Here is a 27052-nt window from a genome sequence, read left to right as displayed (position 1 = left end):
GGGGAGGTCTGCTTGTCCTCACTACAATTTTTAATTGAATTTATGTTCAGTCAGCATAACATGATTGCTCTAAAGATGGCTTCTGTCTGCTCATAATAAGGTTGAAACTCAATTAGTAGCTGCAGCATCTAACAATATTTCACCACTCGCCAGAAGGCCCAACCAGCATCTGGCTATCTGCAAGTAACGGGTTCAGCACGCATCTAATTTTTCAGTGGCAGTGGGCTCCCCCAGCCAGGGTGGCCGTCATCCTCCGTCCGTGGGATGGGCAGTCCCACAGCGCTTCCTGTGCCATCTCTCCGCGCAATTTCTTCCCTGCATTAATACTGTCTCACAAAAACATTAACACAAAATCATTTGTACCTTCCCTTTGCAGTATTTATCAATTCCCCGAAGATGCACAGCTGCTAGGAAAACTGCTGAGATGATAATAAGGCTTTTGATTTATTTATGTGAGGATTACAATCCTTTTTTTATCTAGAAGAAATTAAATTTAGTGTAATCACCAATTGCAATAACCAATAAGTCTCATGAAAAATCTGTGTGACCATTAGGTGACAAAGCCCCAGATGAAGCCTGTTGTGTAAAAACCTTCCCAAGGTTTTTACTTTCCGTTTCTGCCCACCTGAGAAACAAATTTTTGCCATATACCCTTAGCACAAAACAGATAATAGCTCTCTTTCTCTCCTTCCTTTTAAGGTATGTCCAGTTTTCCCATTATTCATATCTTATAATTTACCCAGAAAATTATCAAATATTGGTATTTATGTGATGGTGTCAATATTTACCTGAAATATCAATTTGAGTGTCTGTATAGACAATTGACCTTGGTTGTATGTACTGCGTAACTGGATTAAGAGCAGGTAAATAACAAATATGTCATGTTCTGAATTATTACAGAAAATGGACAGACATTTGTAATTTGAAGACATCCAGGAGAAAAGAAGACTTGGAAGATATAAATAAAAATTCTGCCAGCAAAGGAACACTTGAAATTGTATTGTCTTGCATTTTATATTTGGCCACATAACCTGGGACAATAACTCACTCCAAAAAATGCCTCAAACGTAGTTCCAATCATTTTTTCAAGGTCTACTACTTTCAGTCTACTTTATGTACTAATTTTGGAGAGAAAGCCTAAGTGGCCTTGGAACACTTTACATCTCCTTTATGAAACTTCCAGTCATTCCTGTACCGTTGTGTGAACTTGTCCTTAAGATGTATTTTCCTTCTGTGTTCCCTTCACAGAAATTTATCTGATCAGTGCTTTTGTTTATATTTTTATTCTATATTTAATGAAAACCGTTGGGCAGGGATCACCAAAGGACTTTCTACGTGCACATAAAGTTTAATGCCATCCTCTGCCATTAATGTCAACAGCAATTACTTTCTCTGCGCTGGTATCTTTACAGGTCTGAAGATTAACGCGAGGAAGGTGTACCACACTGCCTTCAAGGCCAGAGTAATCTTCTATGTCTCCACGATGCCTCACACTGCAGCTGCAAAGGTATCCACTTCTGTCACCAGTTTTCTTGACAACCTGCAATCTTGCAGACGGATGTTCATTTTACCCTGTTTTCCTTCCTGCCAGGTAGATCTGCTGCGGACACCCCATGGCAGGTGGCCCTACCAGAGGGTGACGCACCCCAGCTGGGGCAGCATCCAGCACAGCAATGCTTTCACTGTATAGCGGGAGAGGTGACTGGAGCAACCACGGCGTTTCCAGGAATGCCCAGCTCCTTGTTGGAGCACACCAGCGCCAAGACATTCCCCTCCCTCGCACCCGACCCACAACCACTGCCGGGGCGAGTACCGGCCCTAACATGGCGCCGCAAACGCTGGGCGCTGAGGGGCGGTGGGGAGGGGGCGTGGCCTCGCACAGGGGCGTGGCCTCGGGCGTGGGCGCGGCTGCCGCGCCTGTGGGCAGCGATGCCGGGGACCGCGCCCCGCGGCTCCGCCCCGCCGTGACCTCAGCGCGCGCACCGGGCGCCGCAGCCGTTGTGGTGCGCGCTTCACGTGACTCAGGTAACGGTCCCCCGCCCCGCCGCTCCCTCAGCGCGGCCTGTGCCCCGGGGGGTGGCGGCGGAGGCGGCGTTGCTGCTGTCCGCCGACGAGCTGGAGTTTCCCCGCCCCCGCAGGTCTGTCCGCGCCGGTGGGGGTCGGCGGGCCTGGCGGCCAGGCCGGACTCGGCTCGGCTCAGCTCGGGGGGCGGCAGCCTGCGGGCGGCGTGGCGGAGCCAGGCACGGTCCGGCCTGGCACGGCCCGTGTGAGCGTGCAGGGCGGTCGGGGTCACCGTCTCCGGCGCAGGCCCTCCGAGGCGGCGGGGGCCGCTTGCCGTGCGGTTGTGAGGGGTCGTGCCGCAGGGTCGTGCCGAGTCCCGGGCTTGGCCTAACGGCGGGGCGCCGCGGCTCGGGGTGAGGGGGGAAAGTGGCCCGCCTGGCCCGAGCTCCAGCGATACCTCGGCCCCGTCGTAGCCGGGAGCACCTTGACAGCTTTGCTGGCTCTGGCCTCGCTCATGGCCAAGGTGAACAGGACACTGGCATGGCAAGGTTTTGCTGAGTGGCCATGGAAGGATGTGTCCTTGTGATACGGGCAGGGGCAGAAGACTAAAATTGTCCCCTTCCAGATATTTCCCCCTGGCTCTTTTACAATGTTTTGGTACCCTAGAGTCTGTGGTGAGGTTATCCCTTTGGTACCTGCTGAAGGTGGTTTTTTTGAGGGGAGAGTAATATATTGGGTAGTTTTTGCATGGTGGTGCGTCCATTGCCCAAGACTTACGGTGTACGCCTTGTGGTGATTGCATGGTTTATAAACCTTCCTCCAGGTCAACTTTTTGGATGGAGAATTATGCTTCTTTATGGCACATCTGTGCTGGAAGGAAAAGAAACATTTAGCATATGGAGGTATATATTTGTGAAGTAGCCTTACTTGATAAGGATATTCCATGCTTCTCTACTTTCAACTAACCATGACAGGCTTTTGGAGATGCTTTGTTATCTTAATCTGGGGTTTTTTTGCTGTCAGCCTTGTTTCAGTAGAATTATTCAGTCTTAAGAAGAGCTTTAGGAGTGAGTTGTATGGGGAATATAGGAGAAAACAACCCTGCTAGTGGGTGGAAGAGCGTTTTTGTGAAATATGGACCAGATGTATTAATGACTACTTTTGCAGAGCATAAAGAACTTCTGTTAGCATTGGCAGCAGGTCTGCACGTGTGTATTAAGAAACTCAGTAAGGGTACTGGCAATAGCAGGAGACTATTGATTCATATGATACTAGCCTGTGCAATGTATTTATGTTTAAAGTGATCTTGAAAAAATCTGGATAAACACTTTGCATTTAGAAGCGTCTTTCTGTCTCTCTTTCGTATGCTTCTATTATCCTCTAGAAACTTGGGCAGAATAGAGAGCAGAAAACAAGACTGTCCATGACATTAGGTCACTTCTTAAGTTGAAAGTGCCAAGGTGAAAGCTAGCTCATAGCTTGAGACACATATGCCGTATTGCAGAACAGCTGCAGAAATTTTCAGCTGCTGAGGGCTTTCATTTACTTCCACCATTTTAAGGGTGCTTTGGTGCATTAAACACCAGGTTGTTCTTTTGGTTCACTGCTTCTTTCTTATTTTTGACCTCGGGTAGAAATTTAATTAATACCTTCCTTTAGGTTGCTTTTAGCTCAGCTTGATTTCTTGCCAATCCCTGGTTTTTTTTTGGCGTTGATTTAGGAAACATAGCAGAGTGGAACAATCCTAACTGTTTCTGGCTTCTGCCTGCTGTCCTGTGTGCTGATTTTTGACTGACGGTCTCAAGGGTGAGTGGGCTGGAATGGTCTATGATCATGGTGGTGGTCTCTGATTTGTTTAGCTGCTGACAGCTGACATCTGTGCTCAAGAGCAGTGTGTGCAAAAGGAAGAACTGTGAAGAAGTCAGTTTTGTTGAGAGAAATTAATCTGTAGTTGAAATCTGACTGGGATTACACAATTAGTGGCTTTGTCCATTTTTTTCATACCTGCATAAAAAGGGAGGCATTACTTTTTCATGAGATGGGAATAATGTCTGTGATAGCAGTTTTCTTCATCCATGATCTTTATATCTTTGCAGGAGTGGCACAGCCCATACCCACTCTTATCAGTGTATTCAGTAGTTACGACTTAAAATATGGCTCTGACCCCATTTTGAGATTTAAATGGAACTAGAGGGAAGTGACTGGTACCACTTCTAAGCTCTTAATTTCTATTCTATGTTCTGTCATTTGAATCCATTTTCAAACCTCCCTGACAAATTGTTGTTGTTTTGCTATGCATTCTTTGCTAACTGCTAGAAGAAAGATTTACATGCACTCCAAGCAGACATAGGAAGAAAGAGTTTGGAATTACCTGTACTTAAGAAGCTTGCCACTGTAGTATGATAAACTGAGAAAAATGTTCCTCTCTTTCCCTTCTCTCCCAGCAATTTGCAATGTACTTTAAATGATGGTAGGTAATGCTTTAGGAATGAGTGTCTGCCCCTGAGTTATATGTGCAGAAGTTTGGTAGTAGAGGGTGGGATTTGCATGGAATAAGATAGGTGGAATAATAATTTCTAACAGAATGGGCAGAGACATGAAGTCCTAAGTGCCATGGTGGCCTCTCAGTTCTTAGTGTTACAACGTGTTGAAATCTTAACAAGTTTTGTAAAATGACACGATGCATACATAGTGTTTTTAGTGCCGTTACATCTTAAAGAGAATTACATATGCAGATAATATATTAACTCTGCCAGTGTTGTCCCAGGTGCTCTGAGCTTTTGCAGGACTTAATCTGCTCTCAAAATGGTGCTGAAGGTATTTGTGTTCCTACAGTTGCCTAGGAGCCCTAATCATAGACAAGGTGTTGACACAGGAAGAAATCAGTGTTGTAATAAGCTTTGAATCTGTGAAGTGGGAAATGACAAGTGAATATAGCTAGATAGGAAATTATGCTAATGTATAGGGGATTCAGCATACTAGTAGCCTAACCATTGCCAATTTGCTGAAAATGCCAAGCGGTGAGAGAGGAGTGTATGGTTTTGAGGTTTTGGAGGTTTAAAGGAGGATTGTATGCTAGTTCTGGTGATCCTGCCTTGCGAGAAGACTTTCCATGTATCTGGAGACCATAGAGAATGTGAACAAGTGCTTGTTTGGAAAATTCAGTACGTGGATGATGGCAGCTGGTGTTACGAGCTAGTCATCAGATCTGTGAGTGGATGAGAGTGAAAAGGCTGCAGAAGTCTTGAAAGAGAAGACAAAGGAACTTGGTGTGATAAAGGAGTAGAGTTCACTGCTGGGATGATACGGTTACAGTCAGCCACTAGGAAGGTGATCCAGTCAGCAGCTTTCAAAACAGATGTTGAGTTAAAAATGTGATGCCAGAGAAGAGCGTACAGTAATACTGTTTTATTCAGTAGGAGCCCCCCCTTTTTTTTTTAAGGCCAATACTAATTTTTAATTTGGATTATGAAAAATATAGCTCTTCCTATCCTTTACAAATTATAAGAATTTTAGAACTGTATATTTCCTTTTTTTGGAGAGAGACGGGGAAGAGGAAAACCAGTGAGAAAATAATTGAATGGGATTTATATACAGAAAATGTTTATACAGAATTTTTAATGTATCTATTACTTCTTGAATTAGAGATAAAATAATCTTTTCTTGTACTAGATAACATAAAATTTGATCTATGACTTAAAGTTGTTTTTAAAACACTTTAAAGTTCATTTGACAGCTTAGTACTTTGGTTTGTTTTTAGCAATTGTTCAGCTAGTCACACTGAACAACAAAAAATTTGGATTTTACCTTCTGACCAAATAAACTATTTCTCTAGATGGACAACAAAACAAATGAGAGACACCTCAGAGTTAAATCTGATTTTTATTCCTCTTATTTTGTTTTCTACCCTTTATATTCTTGTTGCTTTCCAAATACATATAAAGTGAAAACAAAACTAATGATTTATTTTCATATTACTGCTATTCCTTTGCAATTTTAACAACTTCAGCATTAAGATTATACTATTTGTGGTCTAATTGTAAGCTACATTTGTTCTTTTTATTCTGAAGGTGAGCTTTGATTCCTTTTGCTAGCACTGGAGCTGATGGTGTTCAGCATTCCCAAGATTCAACCCTTACTGTTTTTCTCATTGTGTTAAAAATTACAGGGAATCTGCTCTCCTTGTTAAAAAGCTCGTAAGAGGTCAGTGGCAGGACAAGATAACTGTTGCTAGTTAGGAAAGCAAATTAAACTGAGCCTTTTCTTAGTGTAGCACTGTTTGATTGAAGGCTAATGTCAATATGAACACTTAACTAACAATTATTTTGTCAGTGCCATTATTCATGGCATAAATTTGAGGTCGCAGACTTTTTTTCAGCCACTGTATTTGAAGTTGATGCCGTTCATTGTACCTACGCCAGACTGGCTTGATTTTACCAAGGTTTTACCAAGGTTTCAGCTTTCTACAACCAAGAGACAGCAGTTACAGTTGCCAAGGGCTCCAGAGAAGGCAATGATTAGCAGACTCAGTTGTTCGCAGGGAACCGGGGCTCGAGGCGGGGGCCTGCAGTACAAGTGGTATCATGATTGCTTCAGGAACCAGGGCGATGTTATCAGTTACAGAAGCTGTGAGGTGAACTGATTGATGTGGGGATGGCCATCAGCAATGCTTCCACTGCTATAAGCATAGCTCTACAATCAGTGATGGGGTGGCCTCTCTCCTGAAGAAAACGTCATCCCTAAGCCTGAGCTTTGTTGAAGCTCCAGGCATAAACCTCAATTTTCACTGTGAAGCTGAAATGCGCCTGCAATTCATTGGCTCTTTTTCTGATTAGGTTTGTTTTTGTCTTTATTAAAAGGCTTGGATCTTCTAATAAGCAAACATGAGTCATTTGAAGTTGTTGGCGGCTACACTGAAGTGGCATGGCATTAAACTTCTGGAAAAGCAAGATATAGCCAGAAGGGTATTTTTACATGGCCAACGGTATGCTTCATCAGGAACCTCAGAACCATTCTTGAGTGGGAGTAATTCAAATTACGTGGAGGAAATGTATTATGCATGGCTTGAAAACCCTAAAAGTGTACATAAGGTAGGTCTAAAACTTGACTGTAAATGATAATACTAGGTGGAATTGATTTTTTTCTTTTTTAACTTGTTTTATAAAAAGTCCACAAAAAGGTATGAAATGAAAAATGTGAAACTAATTTCCCACATATTGATTGTTGTAAGATGTGATATTGCAACAGAAAAAGTACAGAGGAGCCACAGGCACGGCGAGCTGAGCGGAAAGAGTGAGAATTCCAGACCAGAAATAGTAAGCTGCACAGAAATTTTCAGCATTTGCCATGGAAGTGCTGTTCAAGCAGTCTGTTAATTAGTTACATCTGGAAGAAGACCCAAGAAATAAAATACTTTCAATTTTTTGGTTTCTTGTAATAAGGTTGTATCAAAGGATATGTTGTATTTAAATAGTATGTGTTGACATTGGTACTTCTAAACTGTCTGAAGAAGATGAATGTTCAGTTCCCTTTAGGTAGCTGTGGAAGTTGTAATCTTAAAACTGACTCTGAAATTGTCAAAAAAGCCTTCTTAAGTATCTTGAGAAATATTGTGTTCTGTCGCTCTCCCTCTCTCTCCAGGCGACATACATTTGTTTGCTTTTTTTTTTTTTTACTTTAAATCTATTGCCCAAATCCTTTCTTGTGGGCAAAACACATAGACTTATTTTTTAACAAGCTTTCTGCTGACAAGGAAGGCTCTCTTATGGTGATACATGTATAGTAACTTAAGAAGCTGATGAGAAGTCTGATAAATTCTAAGACAGACAAGTCATTTTCTAGAGAAGTAATGTGAATTGTGCCCAGAACGTTTACCAAATTGGTTGTGTGCTCCCTTATTCTTGAGGCACATATATCAAAATGTCACTTAGAAGTTGTTGCTCTAAGTCTGGTAATCTATCTAGAGTGTGAGGAAGTGATGCATGTGGAGGAAAAAAAAAAAGGCAAGAAAAAAAGCAGTTTTGTAGGTGGCTTTTTTGGATGCTGTGTATGAATTTAGTCTTGTTGGAAGATGACATATGCAGTGACAACTCTGAAGACTGCATGTTATTCACATAGCAGACAGATCCTAGGTCTTTTGTGTAACACCTTAACTTGGAACTGAAGAGGCCTTCTCCAGGGGTGACTCCTCTTGTCCCATCTGTCTTTGATTCTTTGTCATATAACTGCCTGCTAAATTTCCAACCAGTGTAGAGCAGGGTAGCACGTTGTGTGGATGCGTTGAATTAATTTCTGAGAGGCTCTCGTGATGTGTTGGTGCTATAGATCGATATTAACCCTTTATTTTGAGGACACTAAAGGAACGAAGTCATGCAGAAGGAGCATGTGTGGCGACATCTTGTTATTACTTGTTTTATTTAAGTTGCATTGGCTCGTGACAACCTTCTTTCCCGTAAGACGAATTAAATTTCTTGTTCAGTCCCTTACACGCAGTGAATTTTGCTGCTGTGAAGTATTGCAAACTTCTAATGGGGCATAAACCTCCGTAAATTAAGACAAGTGTTAAATCAGCCGTAAGCAGGCCGCGGGGAGCGGTAGAGCGAGGCTCCCTCCCGTGGCGGGGGACGCTCGGGCGGCGGGAGCGGGCCGGCCCGCCACGGGCGACCGGAGCTGGCCAAGGTGCTGCACGGGACCGCAGGCCCATCCCGCGGTCAGGTCCGCGGGAAGCCCAGCCACGTCCTGTGCGGGGCGGGAAATAAAAGCTAATGCTAATTTTAGACCTGCTCGTTATTTTGCTGATACTTGTGGTTAGACGGAAATGCTGCAAATCCTGCCAAAAGACTATCCAATTCATCTGGCAGTTCAGGCACAATTGGGCGATGGATCCTGATGAGATGCTGCGTTTTGTAGGTTGAATAGCGACCATTAAATTAGCAGGAGTGAATTGACAGAGGAATGTAAATGTACCGGTGGAGCAGGGTGTGGCCTAGGGAGTGGATCCCAGGTAATTCCAGATGCATTTTAAAAATGCGTGAATTCTTTTCCAGGTTAACTATGTGTAGTATACTTACAACAGTAATGAACCGAAGTAAATTCACTGTGTGCCTGGTTTATGAGGCTTAAAAGAATATGATTAATGCACATCGTGGATTACTTTACAGCTATTCTTGCCTAAATAATTAGGTTTTTCACAGCCTAGAAAAAAGAGGAGGAGGAGAATGATGCCGATTAATTTTACTTTGTTTCATCAACAAAATTAATTTTTGGTTTCTTGAAAACCATCTCATTTCATAAGCTGAAAGCTGTAAATACCTACCCAAGACTTTTGTTGACAGAAATTGTTCAATTTGGGCTTTAATAAAACAGGTTAAAAATATTGAGAGTTGAACTCACCCTCTTTTCTTAAAAATACATAAAAATTCATGCTGTAATTGTATGACTGTAGGCAAGTTGTGAATTTGTCATTCTGCTACAGAAAGTGGTGGAAGTGTTGGAAAATAACGTCGACACCAATGGATTATGTGGTGTTGGTTATGGTATTGTTAATAATTTGACTCTCTCTGCAGGCCACTCATGTTTCGTTGTTTTATCCAGTATGTCCAGCATGGTTTAGATAGACATTACATTGTCTTTCCTCTTTATTTCCTATTTTTCCTCATGTTTCTTCTTGGATATCTCCCCCTTATTAGAGGGGATGTGCTGCCTTCTAGTTGATGAGATGAAAAAGCCTTATTTTTCCTGGGCTTTAAAAATCATACTCTACTCACTTCTACTTAGAAACTCCTATTAATCAAGACTCCTTAAATTATTTCCTTCTGAGAAGATTTGACTGGACATGTCTTCCCATGTATACTTATTTAAAACTGTTTGAAATATGGCTGTCACGTTCCAGTGAGCGTATTCAGTGTTACTAGCATTTTTTCTAAGAATCTTTCCTTTCTGTGCATACCATGGTTATATATCAAGGAATAGGCATTAATAGCCGTAGGTGATTTTATTCTTTGTGCGAATCCAGTCATGATGATTTCCTGCTTTTCCTTGTCTTTTGAATTTCCTATCCTTTGAGTAGCCAAAACAACAATCGGAATAAAATGATGTGGGCTCTGAAAAAGGCATCATTATTTCTCCTTGAAGCGTGGTGTCAGGGCCATAGATCATAAGAGAGAAGCTTGACAAGGCTCAGTTATTACTATCACAAGATTAATTACAAAACTGCATGGTTGGATATTGAGTACATAATGCCTACCATGTTGTCCTGTATGCAGCTGCTCTACCGTGAGTGTGTAATGACTTCCTTGTTTTATGTACTTGGAAAAAATGTGGGATTTTTCTTCTGGTTTGACTTCATCCTTTTCCTTCCCCCCCCCCCCCCCCTTTTTTTTTTTTAATTTCAAATGATGTAGTGATGCTCAGTGTGTGTCTTCTAAGGCTTTACTGTCCTCACTGCAGTTGACAAATATTGTGATGTCACTAGAAAAAACCTAAACCATCAAGATAACTAATATGTTACTTGTTATTCTAAGTGCAACACTGTTTATTATATGAGAGTAGAATATTGCCACTGAATCACTTGAATTGTATTATATTATTTGAGAAAATAATGGTTAACTACAACATAGATTTGCTGACAGGGGAGAAAAAAAAAAGGAATATATCATGTATCACTCTAGTAATTTATTTTTTACAGATGTATTTTTCTTTTATAAGTCTCCTCTACCATTTTCTTAAAGAACTTTACTAATTTAGTTGATAACCTGCGGATTTGCTGTGAGACCAAGCTGGTCTGTCTGTTCAGACACATGGTGAATGCTGTTGCCAAACACTGACATTGATACACAGGACTTGAAGACTATAATCTGGTATCAATCTTGAAAGACACTACAGAAATTTGTAAAGGCTTTGATGGATGTGTATATAGAAAAAACCTAATTTTCTGTAGCCAAATGATGTATTTTCCCTCCCCTCTGATTAAATGTCAAGCCTGCCCAGCAGATCAATAAGTTCAAAAATGCAATAGGAAAAAATAGTATGGGTTCCTTCTGTCCCAGCTGGCTGCATCTTCAGATGTAAACGTTTTCAACGTATTTCTTTATATTTGTGGGTTTACATGAAGAAAGAAATCCTGTGCTTATTCTCCTTAAACAGGTAGCTTGTTGGGCAAGTCTATTTGGATTTTATTAGCAACTGTCTCAGCAGAGCACTTGTCTAAAAACATATTCAATTGGTTGTGGGACTGTGTAACACATCTAAATGAAAAGCTGTTGACTCAACAAAGGAATAGTTATATTATCATTGTATATGATCATGGTGTTGGAAAAAGTGAGGAAGAAACCTTAACATAAGCAAAGCGTATTATTTTTAAAACTTTGAATTAATACCAAATGTCAGATTTGTCATGGATCCAAATGTGTGTTTGGAATTTCCTAATTTAGTGAAAGTTAATAACTGTGTATTGCCAAAAAATTTTCTCCAGTCTAAGTAGCCTTAGTTGTAACACGAAAGTATTGTATCTGTTTTTTCACTGTCTGGGATCTGCAAACTCTCAGAGTAGGTGTGCTATAGGCATGGAATAACAACGCTGTTCTTAATACAGAGTAAGAAGGTGTATAGAGAGAATATCAGAGGAAATGCAGTTATACTAATAGACTCCTGTAGACCATGTATAGGATGTTGTATAGATTCAGACTTCTACTCTTAGTGCAGCTAGCAAGGTGTCAAGGTAAGAATATAGGAAATGGGCATAAATGAGAGAAGGGAGGAGGATCTTTCATTACCTTTGATGGAAACTGTAAGCTAAGCACAAGTATTGATTAGTCCCCTGCTAGTGCAGGCTTTTTTCTTTGTTGGGTATAAGCATCTCAGACTTTTTATCCCATTCTGCTGCTGTCTGTTGGCATCCATATGTCTAATACCATTCTAACCTGGGACAGTGACCACCTCATCAGAATGGAAACAGTTCAGAAAAACCAGATTTGGGCATATGTGGAGAAAGTGGCTTGTGTAAAAGCGCAGATGGAAATAAAAAGATCTTTTGTTCATTGTGATTAAGTTTCTGAAATATGTACTCCTCTAAAGCTATGACTTGCACCTGAAACCAGGTCCATAATTTCTTTCATAGCAGGGTAGCCTAAGCTAGTGAGGAAAGGATCTTAAACCAAAAGTCTCAGTCAGAAAAGCTGTAATTGCTTTTAAACAGTTTCTTCAAGAAAGGCCCATAAGGACTGATTCTGATTAAGCATATTCAGTGAGTGCCTTGAAGTATCATAAATTCTTTAAGTATCATTAAAGGAATGGATTAATTTCATTTATTAAGGTTTTTGATACTCTTTACCAGCAGCATAATATCATACCCATTACTGGTTGCCTGAATAAACACAGTTAAAATGAGCTGTGTGAATGAATAATGTACGAAGATACTTTGCACTCATATGTGGTGGAGGGTTTTCCACTGAACAAGCTCAGTGTAAGAATTTCTTCTTACAGATGAAAGGGCTGTAAGATGAAAAGGGCTCTATGTAAATGAAACACACAGTTGCTACTGAGATGTGGACATATCAGTGCTCTTTTTTTGCTGGCTATTACTGGTACTTAATACTGTAATGTAGTGAGGTACCGTTTGCAGCTTGAAGGAGATGCTTTTGGGTGAGACTTTTGTTTGAGGTAATAAATTTTCCTCCTTCTTTCCTACTCTGTACACATGTCCAGTCCTGGGATTTGTTTTTCCGAAACGCTAATGCTGGCCAAGCATATGATCCCCATCTACCGGATCAGTTGGAAAGAAAGGCATCATTTCTTCAGAGCCATGGCCTGGCCCAGACACCAGGTAAAGCTGAAAAGCTTGTTGAAGATCACCTTGCTGTGCAGTCTTTGATAAGAGCATATCAAGTAAGTGTACTCTGGGGTAGGTGTGGGAGGGCCTGTCCTCTGCAAACAACCTTTTTCTTCCTTTTTATGTTCTTGTTTGTCTTCTGGTCTTAACTCTTGCCTATTGTCTTGCTTCTGATCCAAAATGTCTTGAACTGGACAGTCTTTTCTTCCCTGCACAGTATCTGAACACTGAGGTCCTAGATTCAGACTGGGATGCTCCTCTGGCTTAGCAAACTCTGGATTCACATTACCCACAGACCTGATGCTGGTCATTTGACTTGATCTGGAAGCTCTTTATGGACATAGGAGTTTCTGAAAGGGAACATGAATCTATTGGTTTTTTTTTTTTGACTCCATTTACCAGGAGTCAAACATGTCAAAGCTTAGCCTTTACTATTCTTTTGGCTCACTTATTAAGACTTTTTTGTGTGTGTGTCTCTGATTCAGTAAGTTACTTGATCAAATTAGAAAACTAAGTTATCTGAAATAGTTTTGCTTCCTATGAAGGTAGTTGTCCTGGATATACTGGTACTAATGAATCTCATGATGCGTGCAGTGAAATAAGAACTCTCTTCAACAGCAAACTTCCATGATCCCAGTCTGTCTTCACCTCTGAGGAAGTTTGTATTACAGTTCTTAATTACTACCTTCCTTTAAGAAAGGAGGAAATGTGCTTGTCTTCTCATACATTTAGTGTGACTTTTGAGATTCCTAATTTGAGCAGGATTATAGGTAAAAAGAGAGAGGAGAAATAATGAATTAACCAGAAGTTGAATTTTGTGGGGCGGATGGTGCTGAGTTTGAGTCAGCTTTGATGAATTTCTTTGAGAGAGATGTTCATCAGAGTTGACTTTTTGTCACACTCAGATTTTTTTTTGACCTTGTTATTGAATTAAGAAATTAAGTCTTAACTTCCTTTTTTCCTCTAAAAGGAGAAGGATTTTGGAAATAGCAGAGTACTTTTGGTTAGATGTTTTCTAAATGTAAAACATGTTTAAACATTTTTATTTAGACTTGTGTTTGATATCTTAATTTCAATAAAAGGCTTAAAACCAGTGTGAAACAAACCCTGCTAAACATGTAGATCTCTGTTGAGCAAAATATTCCAGTTTGATTTTTAAATTATGGTTTTGTGGGGTTTTTTTGGGGGGGGAGGTTGTTGTTGGTTTTTTTTAAATAAGTATGTAACTTCCCAAGAAGTTTTGTCCAGCTTGACTTGAGCAGATCTGTTCTGTCCTGCACTAAGAATTTCAACTCCTGTTTGCTATCATCAGAGAAATAGAGGAACTTTTTTAAAAAAACTTTTTTTCTGTACACTTTGCATTGTCACCATTGATTCAGATATGAACCATGTTAATCCAGCTGTTGAAGACGTGTTGTAAAAGAGTAGAAAGGTTTCCGAATATAAAGAATATTTGCTTAGAAATATGTAGAAAACAACCACTTCAGCCCGTTCACTTTTGCTTGCAGTAAAAATTTGTTGAAGAATTAGAGAAAATTGGAGAATGCTAGGCTGCTTTGACACCATTTACTTGAAAGTAGTTCAGGGATTGCTATTTTGTTTCTTGTATTTAAAAGTGTGTTGTCCGACTCAAGTGATGGAACATAAATGTCTGTATAAATGGCAGGCACCCTTATGGCTGTGACAAACAATGAAAGAGGATTACCTAAGGCAATTGTGTTTTAAAAAGGTATTTAATACCCTTTAAATTCAGTGTTGAAGGGATACGATCAATTTGTGACCTTCCTTTGCCTGATAATGAAATGAAATGGAGAAGGATACAGAATTTTCATTTCTCAAACCTGTCAGTATTTTATGGTTTTTGTGGTAAACTGCTTTGTGGTCTGTTGAGCTGGTCTTCTGAAAAAGCAGTTAATCTATTGCTTTTTCTAATGCAGGGCACTGGACACACTGATAGAAGGATTTCCAGTGAAATGTCTGTGCTTAACAAAAAATGAGTCTAGATAAATTAATTTCTTGAGTCTTTTTTTATCATGTAGATTTTTATATTTTTTGCATCTGCGTCTAGAAAATATGATTTTAAAGTCTAGTTTCAGGTAGTCCGTACTTTCATTTAGTCAAATTTATGGCAATTGATGAAAATTTTCCATGCATATATATTCACAAGGTTGATCTCTGATTTTTGCAGTTGTTACTATTTTATGTATCCAGTGAAAGAAGTGGAAGGTATTAAAAATAACTTTATATTGAGGAAAATACTGTCTTTTAGTTAAAGACCAAACTGCTCCTGGAGTGTAATATAGCACAATGCTTTACTCGTTTGCTTTTCTGGGTTTTGGCATTCTTGCTAATCCTCTTCCTACTAATACTGCAGAGCAGATGTAGCTTAGGGAGGTGAATCCTTTCCTGTTGATGATGCTTGAGACAGAATCATTTGCTTAGTTCCAGTCAGGTAGACTTTGTGCCACTGTAAACAATGAGGTGGCACAGATGTTGCTGTGGGCATCATGTCAGAGTTTTATTACTGGTGATTCATGAGATGCAAAGAATCTCAGAGGCCAGGCTGAATTTACAGGGCTGGTGGTTCTAAAAAAGATGCCATATTTCTGTTTGCTTATGAGTGGAAATAATTTTGTTATGAACTCTCATGCAAATATAAAACATTCAAATAGTGTTTTTACAAGTCACTTCTTGATGAACTATACTCTATTACTGTGTGATGTGATTAATAATTAATATTGCAGTTTACTAATATTTTTGTTGTCAGAGACAATAAGGGTACTAGTAGAGTGAATGAAATTCTACGCAAGTGATCTGAATTTGTCCTTAAAAAGAAAAATATTAAGGAGAAAATATACATATTTTCATCTATAAAAAGCTTTTAATGAGCTAATTTGGTATATGAGAATCACACACAAGAGATATTATATTAAAAATGTTTTTTATTTGTGGCTCTGTTGAATCAATTAGTTTTTTCTTCTGTAATAATGTTGTATGTTAATATAAGGCACTAGTTTATAGCAACATATGCATTAACACCAGTCATTTTGATAACTGAAAGCTGTCTAAATTCCCCATTGAATTTGTGTTCTTTCATGTCTTGAATGTTAATTTTATCTAGATGAAATTCCCAAAATTTCATGAATGAAAATAAATGCTATCTGATGTGGAGCAGAGCTCATGAAGAGTGATCCCTTCACTTCCAATTTAAACTTCTTCAGCACCAATCTATGTTTTAGGTCAGCAATGCTGTATTTTAGTATTCAGCAGGTACAGAAAGGAGGATTCAGGCAAAAATACAAAATGACCGAATTAGCAAATGGTAGGATCTATAGACTAGTCATAGTTTCTTAATTTTTCACAGAGATTTAAAGTACAATCTTTAGTAGGTTTGGTGGGATTTTTTACATAGATTTCAGTGTAATTCCTGTTTAAATTGTATGTCAGACAAAATAAAGGTTTTGTTCTAATGTGTATTCAGCATTTTTTAATAGAGGCAGTATATATGTCCAGAGATATAATGCTTGTTTCTTCTTCTTACAGGAAAACTTGGGAAATATGACCCTCTTGTGACATTAGTGGTGTTTGTTTATTTGACTTCATGGCTGGTATACATGCTATGGAGAAATATCAGTGACTTTTTCCCTTTGTCTGACTTTTGTTAGCATGATTTCATTTTTCTCTCACTTTCCTCCTTTTTCAGATCCGTGGCCATCATGTAGCTCAGCTGGATCCCCTTGGAATTCTGGATGCAGACTTGGATTCATTTGTTCCATCTGACTTAATCACTACAATCGATAAACTTGGTGTGTACACTCTATGTCTTGTTATTTGTGATGGTCATTCGTCTCATTGGGCTGAGGTGATTTAATAAGACATTTCAAGGAAGCTTCTACCCTTTCTGCTTGCTGGTATCGTGAAATAGTTTCTTTGAGCATCTGTAAGAAGGCTCAAATCTCAGGACAGTGGAATTTCTACTTTGAGATCACAGGTGAGATTCCTGTGAGTTCATCTTCTGATGATGATTATAAACATTTTATAAAACCCTCACATCTTATGGTTTTGAATCACACCAGAAATTAATACCAATCAATACGTTAGGCCAAGATTCGGGTAATCTAAATTACTTTTATATTATTGTGCTTGATACTTGTTTTGCCTGGGGACATCTGAAGGCTAGTCAATAGGAAAAAACCAGTAAACAAAATGCTAGATAGAGGAACTTAAGGTAAATTTCATACCGCATTTGGATTCTAGCCTCTGATACTTATTTGTTCTGTACAACTTGAAGAAGTCTGAAGTTATCAGAAGAAAGCATGGAAAGAGTAGAATGCTGATCGTTTTAGTTTACTGCTGGAAGAGTGTGATACACTAGGGCTTGCTTTAGCAGAGGTTGCTAAGAGGGCATGTCTTTGAGAAATTGCACAGATCAATTTCTTTGCTCCTCTCTGCTTGAATAAAAAAACATCTGATTGATTTTTTTTCTCTACTCTTCAATCTCCCTTGTATGTTTAAAGGGTGGTTTTCTACCTGATAAAGACACTGAATCAATTTTTCTTTGATATGTAGGGAAGCTTTTTGGACCAGACATAAAATATAGTGCAAGTAGTAGATAAAACACATTCTGCTTAATCTTACTGGAAGTACTTCTGCTGCCTCTTTGCTGCTGGCTTTTCTATTTCTGGTGGTAGGAAAAGAAGCAGTTCTGACCCTTGATCATATAAAGGCAGTGGAGTGCTTAAGACTGTAAATAGAGAGGCGCTTACACAAATCAGGGGTTCTCTTTGAAGTTTGTCAGCTTTAATTACGGGAAAGTACCTACTAGAAAATACATTAGACATTTGCTGAGTAAATATAATTTGTTTGGAGCATGGGTGATTGCTAGCACATCAGTACATGTTTCTTTAAACTCTATAGACAGTTTAGCACAGAGTGTTGTGACTGGTCAGAAGGCATCATACTGAAGTTCTCATGAGCATAGGAAAAATATGCTAGACCTCTGAATGAGATGGGGGATGTGTCTGGGAGTGTAACTGTGTAACTGAGGTGATACTTCCGCTTGCGATGGGAAACAAAATTTCTAACCTAGTCTTGGCACAGCAAAAAAGAGAAGGAGCTGAAATGCTGCCTATCCTTGAATGTTCCAGGGAGGAAACTTATGGAAGGTCTCTGGTAGTACAGAAAGTATTTTAGTGTTTGATTTTTCTGTGCATTTTCTTTGTCCCATCTTCTGGTTTCTTTTTTGAGAAACCTTCTGGTAGGAAGTTTCTTCTGGGAGTTGCTTCTAAAATGCAGGTAGTTACAGGTGTACCTACTGCATGATTCAAGTTATAGAATTGCTTTCAGGAGCTCTTAGGTTTCAGTAAGTTTGTGTCTCCTTAAACATGAGATTATGCTTCACTAAATATGCAGGGCTGCAGTACAAAGCACAGATGTTCTGCATGTGCCCAAATCACGACTGCGTGTGTTCTGGTTTTTGCATGAAAGAACATGAAGAGCCTGTGAAGTCTGAGAGAAAGGCAGCAAAGGAGAGGAAAAAAAAACCCACCCAGCTTTGTTTCAAATTATGCTAAACTCCCTGTCATTCCCTGTGTTCCTACCCCCTCCTCCTTTTTTTCCTCCTTTTTTGTTTGGTTTGGGTTTTTTAGTATTATACAAAACCAGAATTAATTTGGTGCTGGGAAAACCTGTTACAGTACCAAAAAGGAGAAATAGTGGTACACAAACACTTTTTTTGGTCACTCAAGATTTGACATTTCAATATATTATTAAAAACAAAATTAATATTTTAAAATATATTAATTTTTAAACCAAAGTTTGTTATTACTGACGGAGCTGTATAGTATAAGTGGTGGCAATGCAGTCCTATGGCCTGACTTCAACTCTAAACGCTAATTTCCGTTATTTCATCTTTAAATTGCTTCTGCGCTTTCATCTTCAGAAAATTCATTTAACAGGAAATGTGGAGCACTATTCTATATTGATTTGAGAGTTATGTGCAGGCTGTCATATCAAGGTTAAAGTGGATGCCTGCAGCTTATCTGGAAACAAGGTAAAGAGTTCAAAATTAAAAGTAGGGAGCTATTTTTAGTTTTTAAAATATTTTTACATGAGCACACACACATATATAATTTTTATGTGTATATAAGTTTCTATAACTGTATGTAATGTGTATTCTAAGTTTTACACATTGCTTCTTACAACTGTAAGAAGCTGTTTTTCCTTTCTTCATTTAACAGATCTAGATTAAACTTTATTGTGCAAAGCCTTTAACTTGCATTGATACCAGTCTTGCCTGTTGTGTATTTTGGCTTTTGAACCATATTCTCAGTCAGAACAAGTTTAGATATGTCTAAATGAAGATGGGACGATATACTAACAAGCCTTTGTTTTAGTTGGTGAGTGTGTGTGTACATCTGCCTCTTTTATAAGAGGTGACTGGTTGTGAAATAGAGCTGTACAGGTCATTACATGGCTATTTCAAACTAACTTCCCTGTAAAGAGAAAGGTGGTAAGTAGAGATACCTTGGAACTTCTACCGGAGTGTTTGCACAGCGTTACATTGAACATGTTCTGTATTTGCTCTTAGTCTTTCTGTTAATGTTTAAATTAATCTTGTATACTTCCAACCAACTGGTTCTGTCTGTGAAGAGTGGTTCTTTTTGTGTTTGCTCATGGTAGACCAAAGAAGAAATCCCAATCATTACAGTTAGTTATTTTACTAAACAGCAAAGTGCAAGATATAGGAAAATTGATGGCATATATGTTAATATGTTAAAATATAAAAAGGTTTGGGCAATTTTAATTTCAGTTGTTCTATTTGAGCATTTAAGAAAGAATGGTTTGGTACTTCTAATCAAACAATAACTAATTAAAACATTTCTTTTTAAAATCCAGACTAAAAAGCATTGTACTAAAGGATGCCTCCAAAATATTCACACTTTCAATTTTTAATCTGGTACATTCTTTCTTAATATTGCTTTATTAAAATTAATTTGTGGTGGTTTAAAAAACAGCGGTGGTTTCCTTTTTGTCTTCTGCCCTGCTTCACAAATTGATAATGTACCTGTTGTAGGGTTTTATGGTTTGCATGAATCCGATTTGGACAAAGTCTTTCAGCTGCCTACAACCACCTTCATAGGAGGAAATGAGAACAGTCTTTCTTTACGAGAGATCATCAAACGGCTGGAGGTCAGTGGGATGTTTTTTGATTTGTGATTGTTTTTGTCCAAACAGAAGTGAGCTTTTTCCAATTGTCAGTCACAAAAAACTTATCATTCGTCAATTATTAATAGAGCATATAAAGAATTCAAATGACATTAAAAATAACCCTTGTGCTGTTTCTAGAGGTGGCAGCACCATTAGTTTCATTGCCCGGATATCTGAAATACATAGGTTAAGGATGAGTATAAGAGAGGTGAATATAGTAGGATACTAATTCAGGCCCTAGTTCTGTAAAGAGCTGATGTTGTTTAAAAGGAGTAGAGTGTTGTCTTTTAAGTGTCCTACCATGGTTAAAACACCTTTGCATACAGTACTCGGGACATGCAGGGGTTGCTTTCAGAGGCCTAGCTTTAGTGAGACTTTTACCTGAGTAAAAATATGAGGGTTGGGTACCAAATTCATGAAAGCCCAGCTGTAGCTTGTAGATAGTAATGGTCCTTGTTTTCCATCCCCAATCCTTTTTTCTAGAGTTTCATTATCTGACAGGCGATATGGTTATGCCATGTGAAGTCATCAAAGCTAAAATAATTTAAAGCAAAAATAATTTAAAGGAATAAATATCATTAGAGGAGAATTCCAAATATCAAAACAGCAAGTAGGAATGGTAATGAATTTGTCAGCTACTGAGTTAGTAAGTATTGGATATTCCCGATTGTGCTTTTCCCTTGATTTTGGAGTACTGAAGTTGTAGAGACTTCTGTTGCATGGTAATGAAATCCATTGGAGTAAAAAGGGCTAGGGGTGAGGAAATGCTTTAAAGGATGAAATATGGAACTGAGTTACAAGCATGTAAAAATAAAATAATTACTGAGCGTACAAGAGTTCATGGCTTTGACCTGTGGCAAGTGTGACAGAATGTGTTGACTTGCACATTTGACTGTTACATCGGCTTAGCTGAAGCATAGTAAGTTGTTAAGCCACAACAGCTCTGTTGTGCATTTGAGCTCTATATTTGCTTTTTTGGTTTTTGCCCTTCTAGTATGTCTGTGCAGCAATTTTCAAGAGATAATCCTTAAAATTGTAATGTGTGAATAAATGGACAAAATCAGTAACAGCAATAGAGAGCACATAGTATGTGTTCAGAGTGGTTTTGTCTCAAATCAAACTCTCCATACGTCTGTCTTCTGTTGACTTGTATTTTGGACACATTTTTCTGGTGAAATATTCTTTTTAAGGTAAGAAAAAGAAAAATAAAATTGCAACAAGGAGATAAAATTTCTGAAGTGTCTTTGCATTTTTCCCTGTCCTTTCTCTGCTCTCAGCTGCTTGGATTTCCAGATTTCCATCCTTCTGAGCCTTGACAGTTATCAGATAATTTGCATGAGGCTTCATAGCTGTTGTCTTATTGTCTTTATTGCTTGATTTCAGGTGACGTTTTAAAAAGACAGGGTAAATCTTGATAAATGACTTGAAATCTTTGCTAGTGCACCTAAAGAAAAGACTATCATGCTTGTAAGAACAATAGTGAGTTAGGTGAAATTTGCCATTCAGTTTAAGGCAGGTTTATTGGCCTACTTTGAATGCATTACCAAATGAGAATCTTCCAGATTCAAAATTTTGAAATGTTACTTTGTGGAGAACGCTTTCTGGCACAAAACTAGATTCAGTAAAATAATTTATTCACTTACAGGATTACTGTGGGGAAGATATAGTGGAAGAGGAAGAAGACAAGATAGCTTTCAACAGAATAATATAGATAGAAAATACATTTTAAAAAATATATTTTCTAAATGGTGCACTAACTCCTAAAGCTTCCACGTTGGTGTTTTCATGTCCTAGAATACCTACTGCCAACACATTGGCTTGGAGTTTATGTTCATCAATGATGTGGAGCAGTGCCAGTGGATCCGGCAGAAGTTTGAGACTCCAGGAGTTATGAAGTTTACTAATGAGGAAAAAAGGACTTTGTTGGCAAGGCTGGTGCGCTCAATGAGGTATGCTGGGGTGGTGCTGGGAAACTGCTCTGTGACTGCTGAGTGTAAGCTGGTGCGGTCTGTAAACTGCTGAGCTGGAGGTGAAGAGTCCAAGTGAAATCTGGAGCGCACGTGGGTGTAGTTAACTTGGTGGCAATATGAAAAGAAAGTGTGTGCTGTGAGATATGTCAGGGTCTGTGTAGTGACTTTTAACATTCTATTTTCTTGAAAGGCAAGTTGTGTTCTGTAACACTTGTGCAGCCTTTAGCGGCATATCTGGCAATCTTTGCATTGGCTTGTGGAGATAAACTGGGAAAAATTACTTCAACAGGCTAGTAATATCCATCTGTGTTAAATATTCATAACCTGTTTCAGAACAACATTAGATACTGATATTCTGCTATATTCTAGCTACTGTGCATCTTTCTAGTAGCATACGATCAAAGGAAGCCATCCTAATAGTCAGCTCACAGAGAATTTTTAGATGGGTGAAACGTTGGCATGAGCATTGTTTGACTCGCTGGGATGCTAACAGTCTCTTTGGAAAGCTGTGCCAAGGTGGGACTCGATTTGAGAGGTGTAGTATGATTTCAAGTCCTGTATTTGCCCTTTTCCTTCTGAGGTATGCCAAGATGTGCTGTACTGTTGCATGGCCTGGCAGCAGTAGTTTTGGTCTCTGCAATATATGAAAGCACATTTGGAAACAGCTTATTGATTTCTCCCATTGTGGCTATCTGTATGGAAATACTGTCATCCCAGAGACTGAATTACCCTCTCACCCCCAGGACAAGACTGTCTTCTCAGGCACAAGATTTATTACAGTTCTTACAATCTGAAACAGTTTGCATATCCTTGGATAAACAAAGAGTTAGAGATTTATAAAGACATATTTTTTTATTAAGCTTCTATGTTCAAAGACTTAAAAATGAAGTGTTTCTTGGAGGTGCTGGAAGATATTTTTGCCAGATTTTGTTTGCCAATATTATAGCAAGATTGTTTGTCTGGTTAAAAGTTTCATTTACACAGAAATAAAAAAGTCACTTAATGGTCAAATGAATATTGCACTTGAGAAAGTTTGTTTAACAAGCCCTCAGTATGAGCCATCTCCATTTATCTTGAGACAAGAATTTGTGCATTTATTCCTGCCTGTCTGAGCTGTGGAAAGATCCGAGGTTTCTAGTAGCATGAAGGAGCCAAATGTTCATCTTCTCCCAAATTAATTGTCTGCTGAAAATGGAAGAAAAAAGTTTTACATGTATTTCTGTTCAGCTGTCTCTAGTGTGCTTTTTTTGTCTGAAAATGATCAAGAAAAAAATCTGGTTTTATGGAAAACTGGTTGTGCTCTTGAGATTTGTGGCTTTGTAAAGCAGATAGTTGTGATTTTGCTCAAGAATACTGTTTTCAAAAGTGTTCATTCCAAGTACAGCATACTTCAGGTACTTGAAAATTATTTTTAAAGTAGGATTTCTCATCCTTTGTGGTGTTCACTGATAGATTATTGAACAAAGAGTCATTTTTTTTTTAATTCTTCCTCCTGTAAAATACTCATTGTGTATCTTTTGAGCTACATTGTGTATGCATTAGTAAACATGTTAGACCCTGATTGTGTAGTCTGATCTGGGCAACTTCTTAAGCCTGTCCAGGGTCAAGCATTTCCAGATTATCCCTTCTGAGAGTAACCATCTTTCACAAGACTTGCTCCTTGTTGGGTACTGAACACATGCAGTGACAGCGGATGAGCTGCCAACCCTCGTGAACGCACAGTGGCATATGGGGGACTTGGAAGATGTGACTGTGAAGTACTGTAGTTCTGCACACTTAGTGGCAGTTTGCCTCAAATAATGAACTTTCTGCTTGATCAGTACTGGCTTAACGTGCAGCTGCAAAGAGGAGGAAAATAGTGTGTACAGCCACCACTTTGATTTGCCCTGTAGGACTTGCTGTTCACATGGGACCCCACTTTCAGGTTATATAAACTGGCATAGCCCTGCAAACTTCCCCGAGGAAGCATAGCTCAGCTTCAGCATAGCTCAGCTGAGGGCCTGCCTTGTTGCTTAGATGCCTGAGTTGTAAGGGTGTTGGTGGGTGAGATAAGGAGTCTTTTGGCAATTCTTCATTTCACTGCTTTTAGGACTTCAACCTAAACAGGTAAATATCAGCATTCTAAGTGAGGAATAAGCTGGAGTATTAATGGATTATGGCAATGTTATGAGTCAAGGCATCGCACAGATGATGTAACCAATACAGTTGTTTTCATGAAGATGTATTTTCTTTGCCTTTTGTATCTCCAAGCTTTACAACATGTAATCTTTTCAGCATTTGTTAAAAGGTACTTTTTAGCCACTCACATTGCCTCTGGCCCAAATGCATTAAAGAATGAAAGAACATAGAGTTGTCAAGGATTGACATCTTTCTTCTGCTGCAGCTGAGGCAAAGATACCAGTGTCCTAGCTCTTGGCACATTACCAGCTGTTACATCACGCAGTCTGAGGAGCCTTGCCATTGAATAGGACCTATGAAATAGGCGCGCTCTCAACTGTGTTTCTCCAAGTTTTTAATTGTTACTTCCAGAAAATACAGGTTCTCTGTTATGTCTTCTTCAATCCATAGAAGAGACTTCTTTGCTGTTCCTCTGCCTTCCCAGTGGCCAGTATACATTTTGTATACATGGGAAGGAGCAGAGTTTAACTTGGGAAGTGAATTTTGTCTAAGGTGGAGACTCTTCTTCCTGTCTGAATTGTTTCAAAGTGCTGGTAAATACTTCTCAGATGGAGGAGAAAGACTTGTCTCCTACATCTCCCTCCCAACATGTGACTCACTTCCAGAGGCTTAAAAACATGTTTTCACAGATATTTTAAAACAGTGTAATGTAATTTTATTTGCTAAAAAATGTTTGTCAGTAAGTATTTTCTATATTTTCTACATTATCTTAATACGAAAACTCTCTTGGTTTTTTTTTTGTTTCTTTTTGGCAAAGATTTGAAGACTTCCTTGCTCGCAAGTGGTCTTCCGAAAAGAGATTTGGTTTGGAAGGATGCGAAGTAATGATTCCTGCACTTAAGACCATCATTGATAAATCCAGCGAAATGGGAATTGAATATGTTATAATGGGGATGCCTCATAGGTAATGTCAATGGAAAGCCCCCAACAAATGGGCTTTTATTGTCCTAAGACAAGTTTTGTGTTCTAGAGTTTTATTAACAAAGTTGATATTGCAGAAGCTAGGGTAGCAAGAGTCAGTCATAGCGAGTAATGGTATCACAGAACTGTGACAAGTACCTGTCAGTGAGAGGCTACCCGCTTCGCAGATAAATGCTAGCGAAACTCTCTTCAGTGGACTTTGAAGCTGCAAGCAAATTTGACAGCAGCCATGGTATCTATCCTATTGCATAGAGTCTAGAACTGAGAAAGCTTGGCAAGGTAGTATCAAACTTACTTTTGCAGTCTGCCTTAATTATTAATGTCATCGTGTTAAAACTGCTATATAGCTACAAAATTCATTGCTCATACTCGGATAGCTAGGTGCTATAAAATGTGTGCAAATGCACACAAATGGAGGAACTTTGGAATGGGAGAAGCAGGGTAGAATGAAGGGTTTCAGGTTCAAAAGTTTGAAGTGAACTTCTTACTTGCAAGTTTCTGACAGAGATGACTTGCTGATTTTATAAGTTTTATGCTGTTAACTCTGTTATTAACATTTTTGAGACATAACTATGTTTGGAATTTTCTCAGAGGTAGGCTGAACGTATTGGCTAACGTAATCCGAAAAGAGCTGGAGCAGATCTTCTGTCAGTTTGATCCCAAACTTGAAGCAGCTGATGAGGTAAGATGCTTCTTCAAAACTACTATAAAGACAGGTCAACATTCAAGGTAGTTTTTAGTCATTTTGGTCATGGTTACTATGAAAATAGCTGCTGAAATGCATTGTCATCTTTTCTAGTTTGAGGAATATGATTTGGTGAAATTTCTTAACGAATTTGAAGACTATACTGTACCTCTAACATGCAGAAGGTGTCATAGGAATGTCTGTAGATAAGTAAGTTCCAGGTCATTTGACTGAGTTCATAATCTCTAAACATTTTTCTTTGTTTTATATAAATGAAATAAGTATCAGTATTTTGTAAATATTTATCCAATATTGGATAGTGACACTAAGGTAAAAAAAATAGGAACAGTGTTCCAGTTTGAAATTATGGTGTCAAACCCATAGTGCATACTGATATATAGTTAGCTAGATGCATTTTTCAAACTGAAGCACAAATTTTAGGCTTAGTCAATCGGCTGCAGCTGCTATGAATGCCATTCCTGAACTGTAACTGCATCTTGCATGTTAGGGATCTGGGGATGTAAAATATCATCTGGGAATGTACCATGAGAGGATCAACCGAGCAACAAACAAGAAAATCACTCTGTCGCTGATGGCTAACCCTTCTCACTTGGAAGCAGTTGATCCTGTTGTGCAAGGGAAGACAAAAGCTGAACAGTTTTATCGAGGAGATACGGCAGGGAAAAAGGTAAAGATTTTTTTAATATAGTGACTCTTACCAGTAGTTTTTCATATTATTTTTAATAAAAATATTTTACCAGTACTTTTGTATCACAGAATCTTCCTCTCTTCCTCCTTCACAAAAGGGATATGTCACCTGTTGAACTAGGTAAGGTTTTTGACAGGGTACCTCAACAGTAACTTCAGGAAGTAGGCTTAAAACTTTTTCATTTGCAAACTGAGCAAAGGCAGCAGAATGCTGACAAGTCTATGGTTTATTATAAAAATACAGTTCTGTTTTATAAGCACTACAGAAATATGGAGCAAAGAAATCCTACTGAGAAGCTTAAATTGCAGTTTTGCTTTCTAATATATGTGTGGATGTGTGTGTATAATCCTCCCTCTTAGGTTATGTCCATATTATTACATGGGGATGCTGCCTTTGCAGGACAAGGAGTGGTTTACGAGACGTTTCATCTTAGTGACCTCCCATCCTACACCACGAATGGCACTATTCACGTTGTGGTCAACAACCAGGTAACGAGTAGAGCATTTTCCAAAAAAATTGTCTGCTGAAGAGTTGCTAGTGTATTTTGTTTT

At 38.8% G+C, this 27052-nt stretch overlaps 1 protein-coding gene across 3 annotated transcripts in view; it reads left to right on the top strand.

Annotated features, from left to right (window-relative positions):
- The first annotated feature begins 1893 nt into the window (after positions 1-1893).
- The window catches only part of OGDHL (oxoglutarate dehydrogenase L), a 53190-nt gene continuing 28031 nt past the window's right edge, over positions 1894-27052 (top strand). Inside the window, exons 1-11 of one of the 3 annotated variants that reach the window (XM_075758706.1) lie at positions 2033-2138; positions 3722-3807; positions 6861-7091; positions 12706-12885; positions 16533-16635; positions 19905-20020; positions 21833-21987; positions 24944-25090; positions 25699-25789; positions 26301-26480; positions 26861-26989. In XM_075758706.1, coding sequence (XP_075614821.1) covers positions 6885-7091; positions 12706-12885; positions 16533-16635; positions 19905-20020; positions 21833-21987; positions 24944-25090; positions 25699-25789; positions 26301-26480; positions 26861-26989 — 1308 coding nt within the window. In that variant the 5' untranslated portion in view covers positions 2033-2138; positions 3722-3807; positions 6861-6884. Of the gene's footprint in view, positions 2139-3721; positions 3808-6860; positions 7092-12705; positions 12886-16532; positions 16636-19904; positions 20021-21832; positions 21988-24943; positions 25091-25698; positions 25790-26300; positions 26481-26860; positions 26990-27052 lie in introns of all 3 variants that reach the window. The other 2 variants (XM_075758704.1, XM_075758705.1) reach the window with 2 other exon arrangements.

Source organism: Balearica regulorum, chromosome 7, assembly GCF_011004875.1.
Source record: "Balearica regulorum gibbericeps isolate bBalReg1 chromosome 7, bBalReg1.pri, whole genome shotgun sequence".
Taxonomy (NCBI): domain Eukaryota; kingdom Metazoa; phylum Chordata; class Aves; order Gruiformes; family Gruidae; genus Balearica; species Balearica regulorum.
This window is presented reverse-complemented; position numbering and strand designations above follow the sequence as displayed.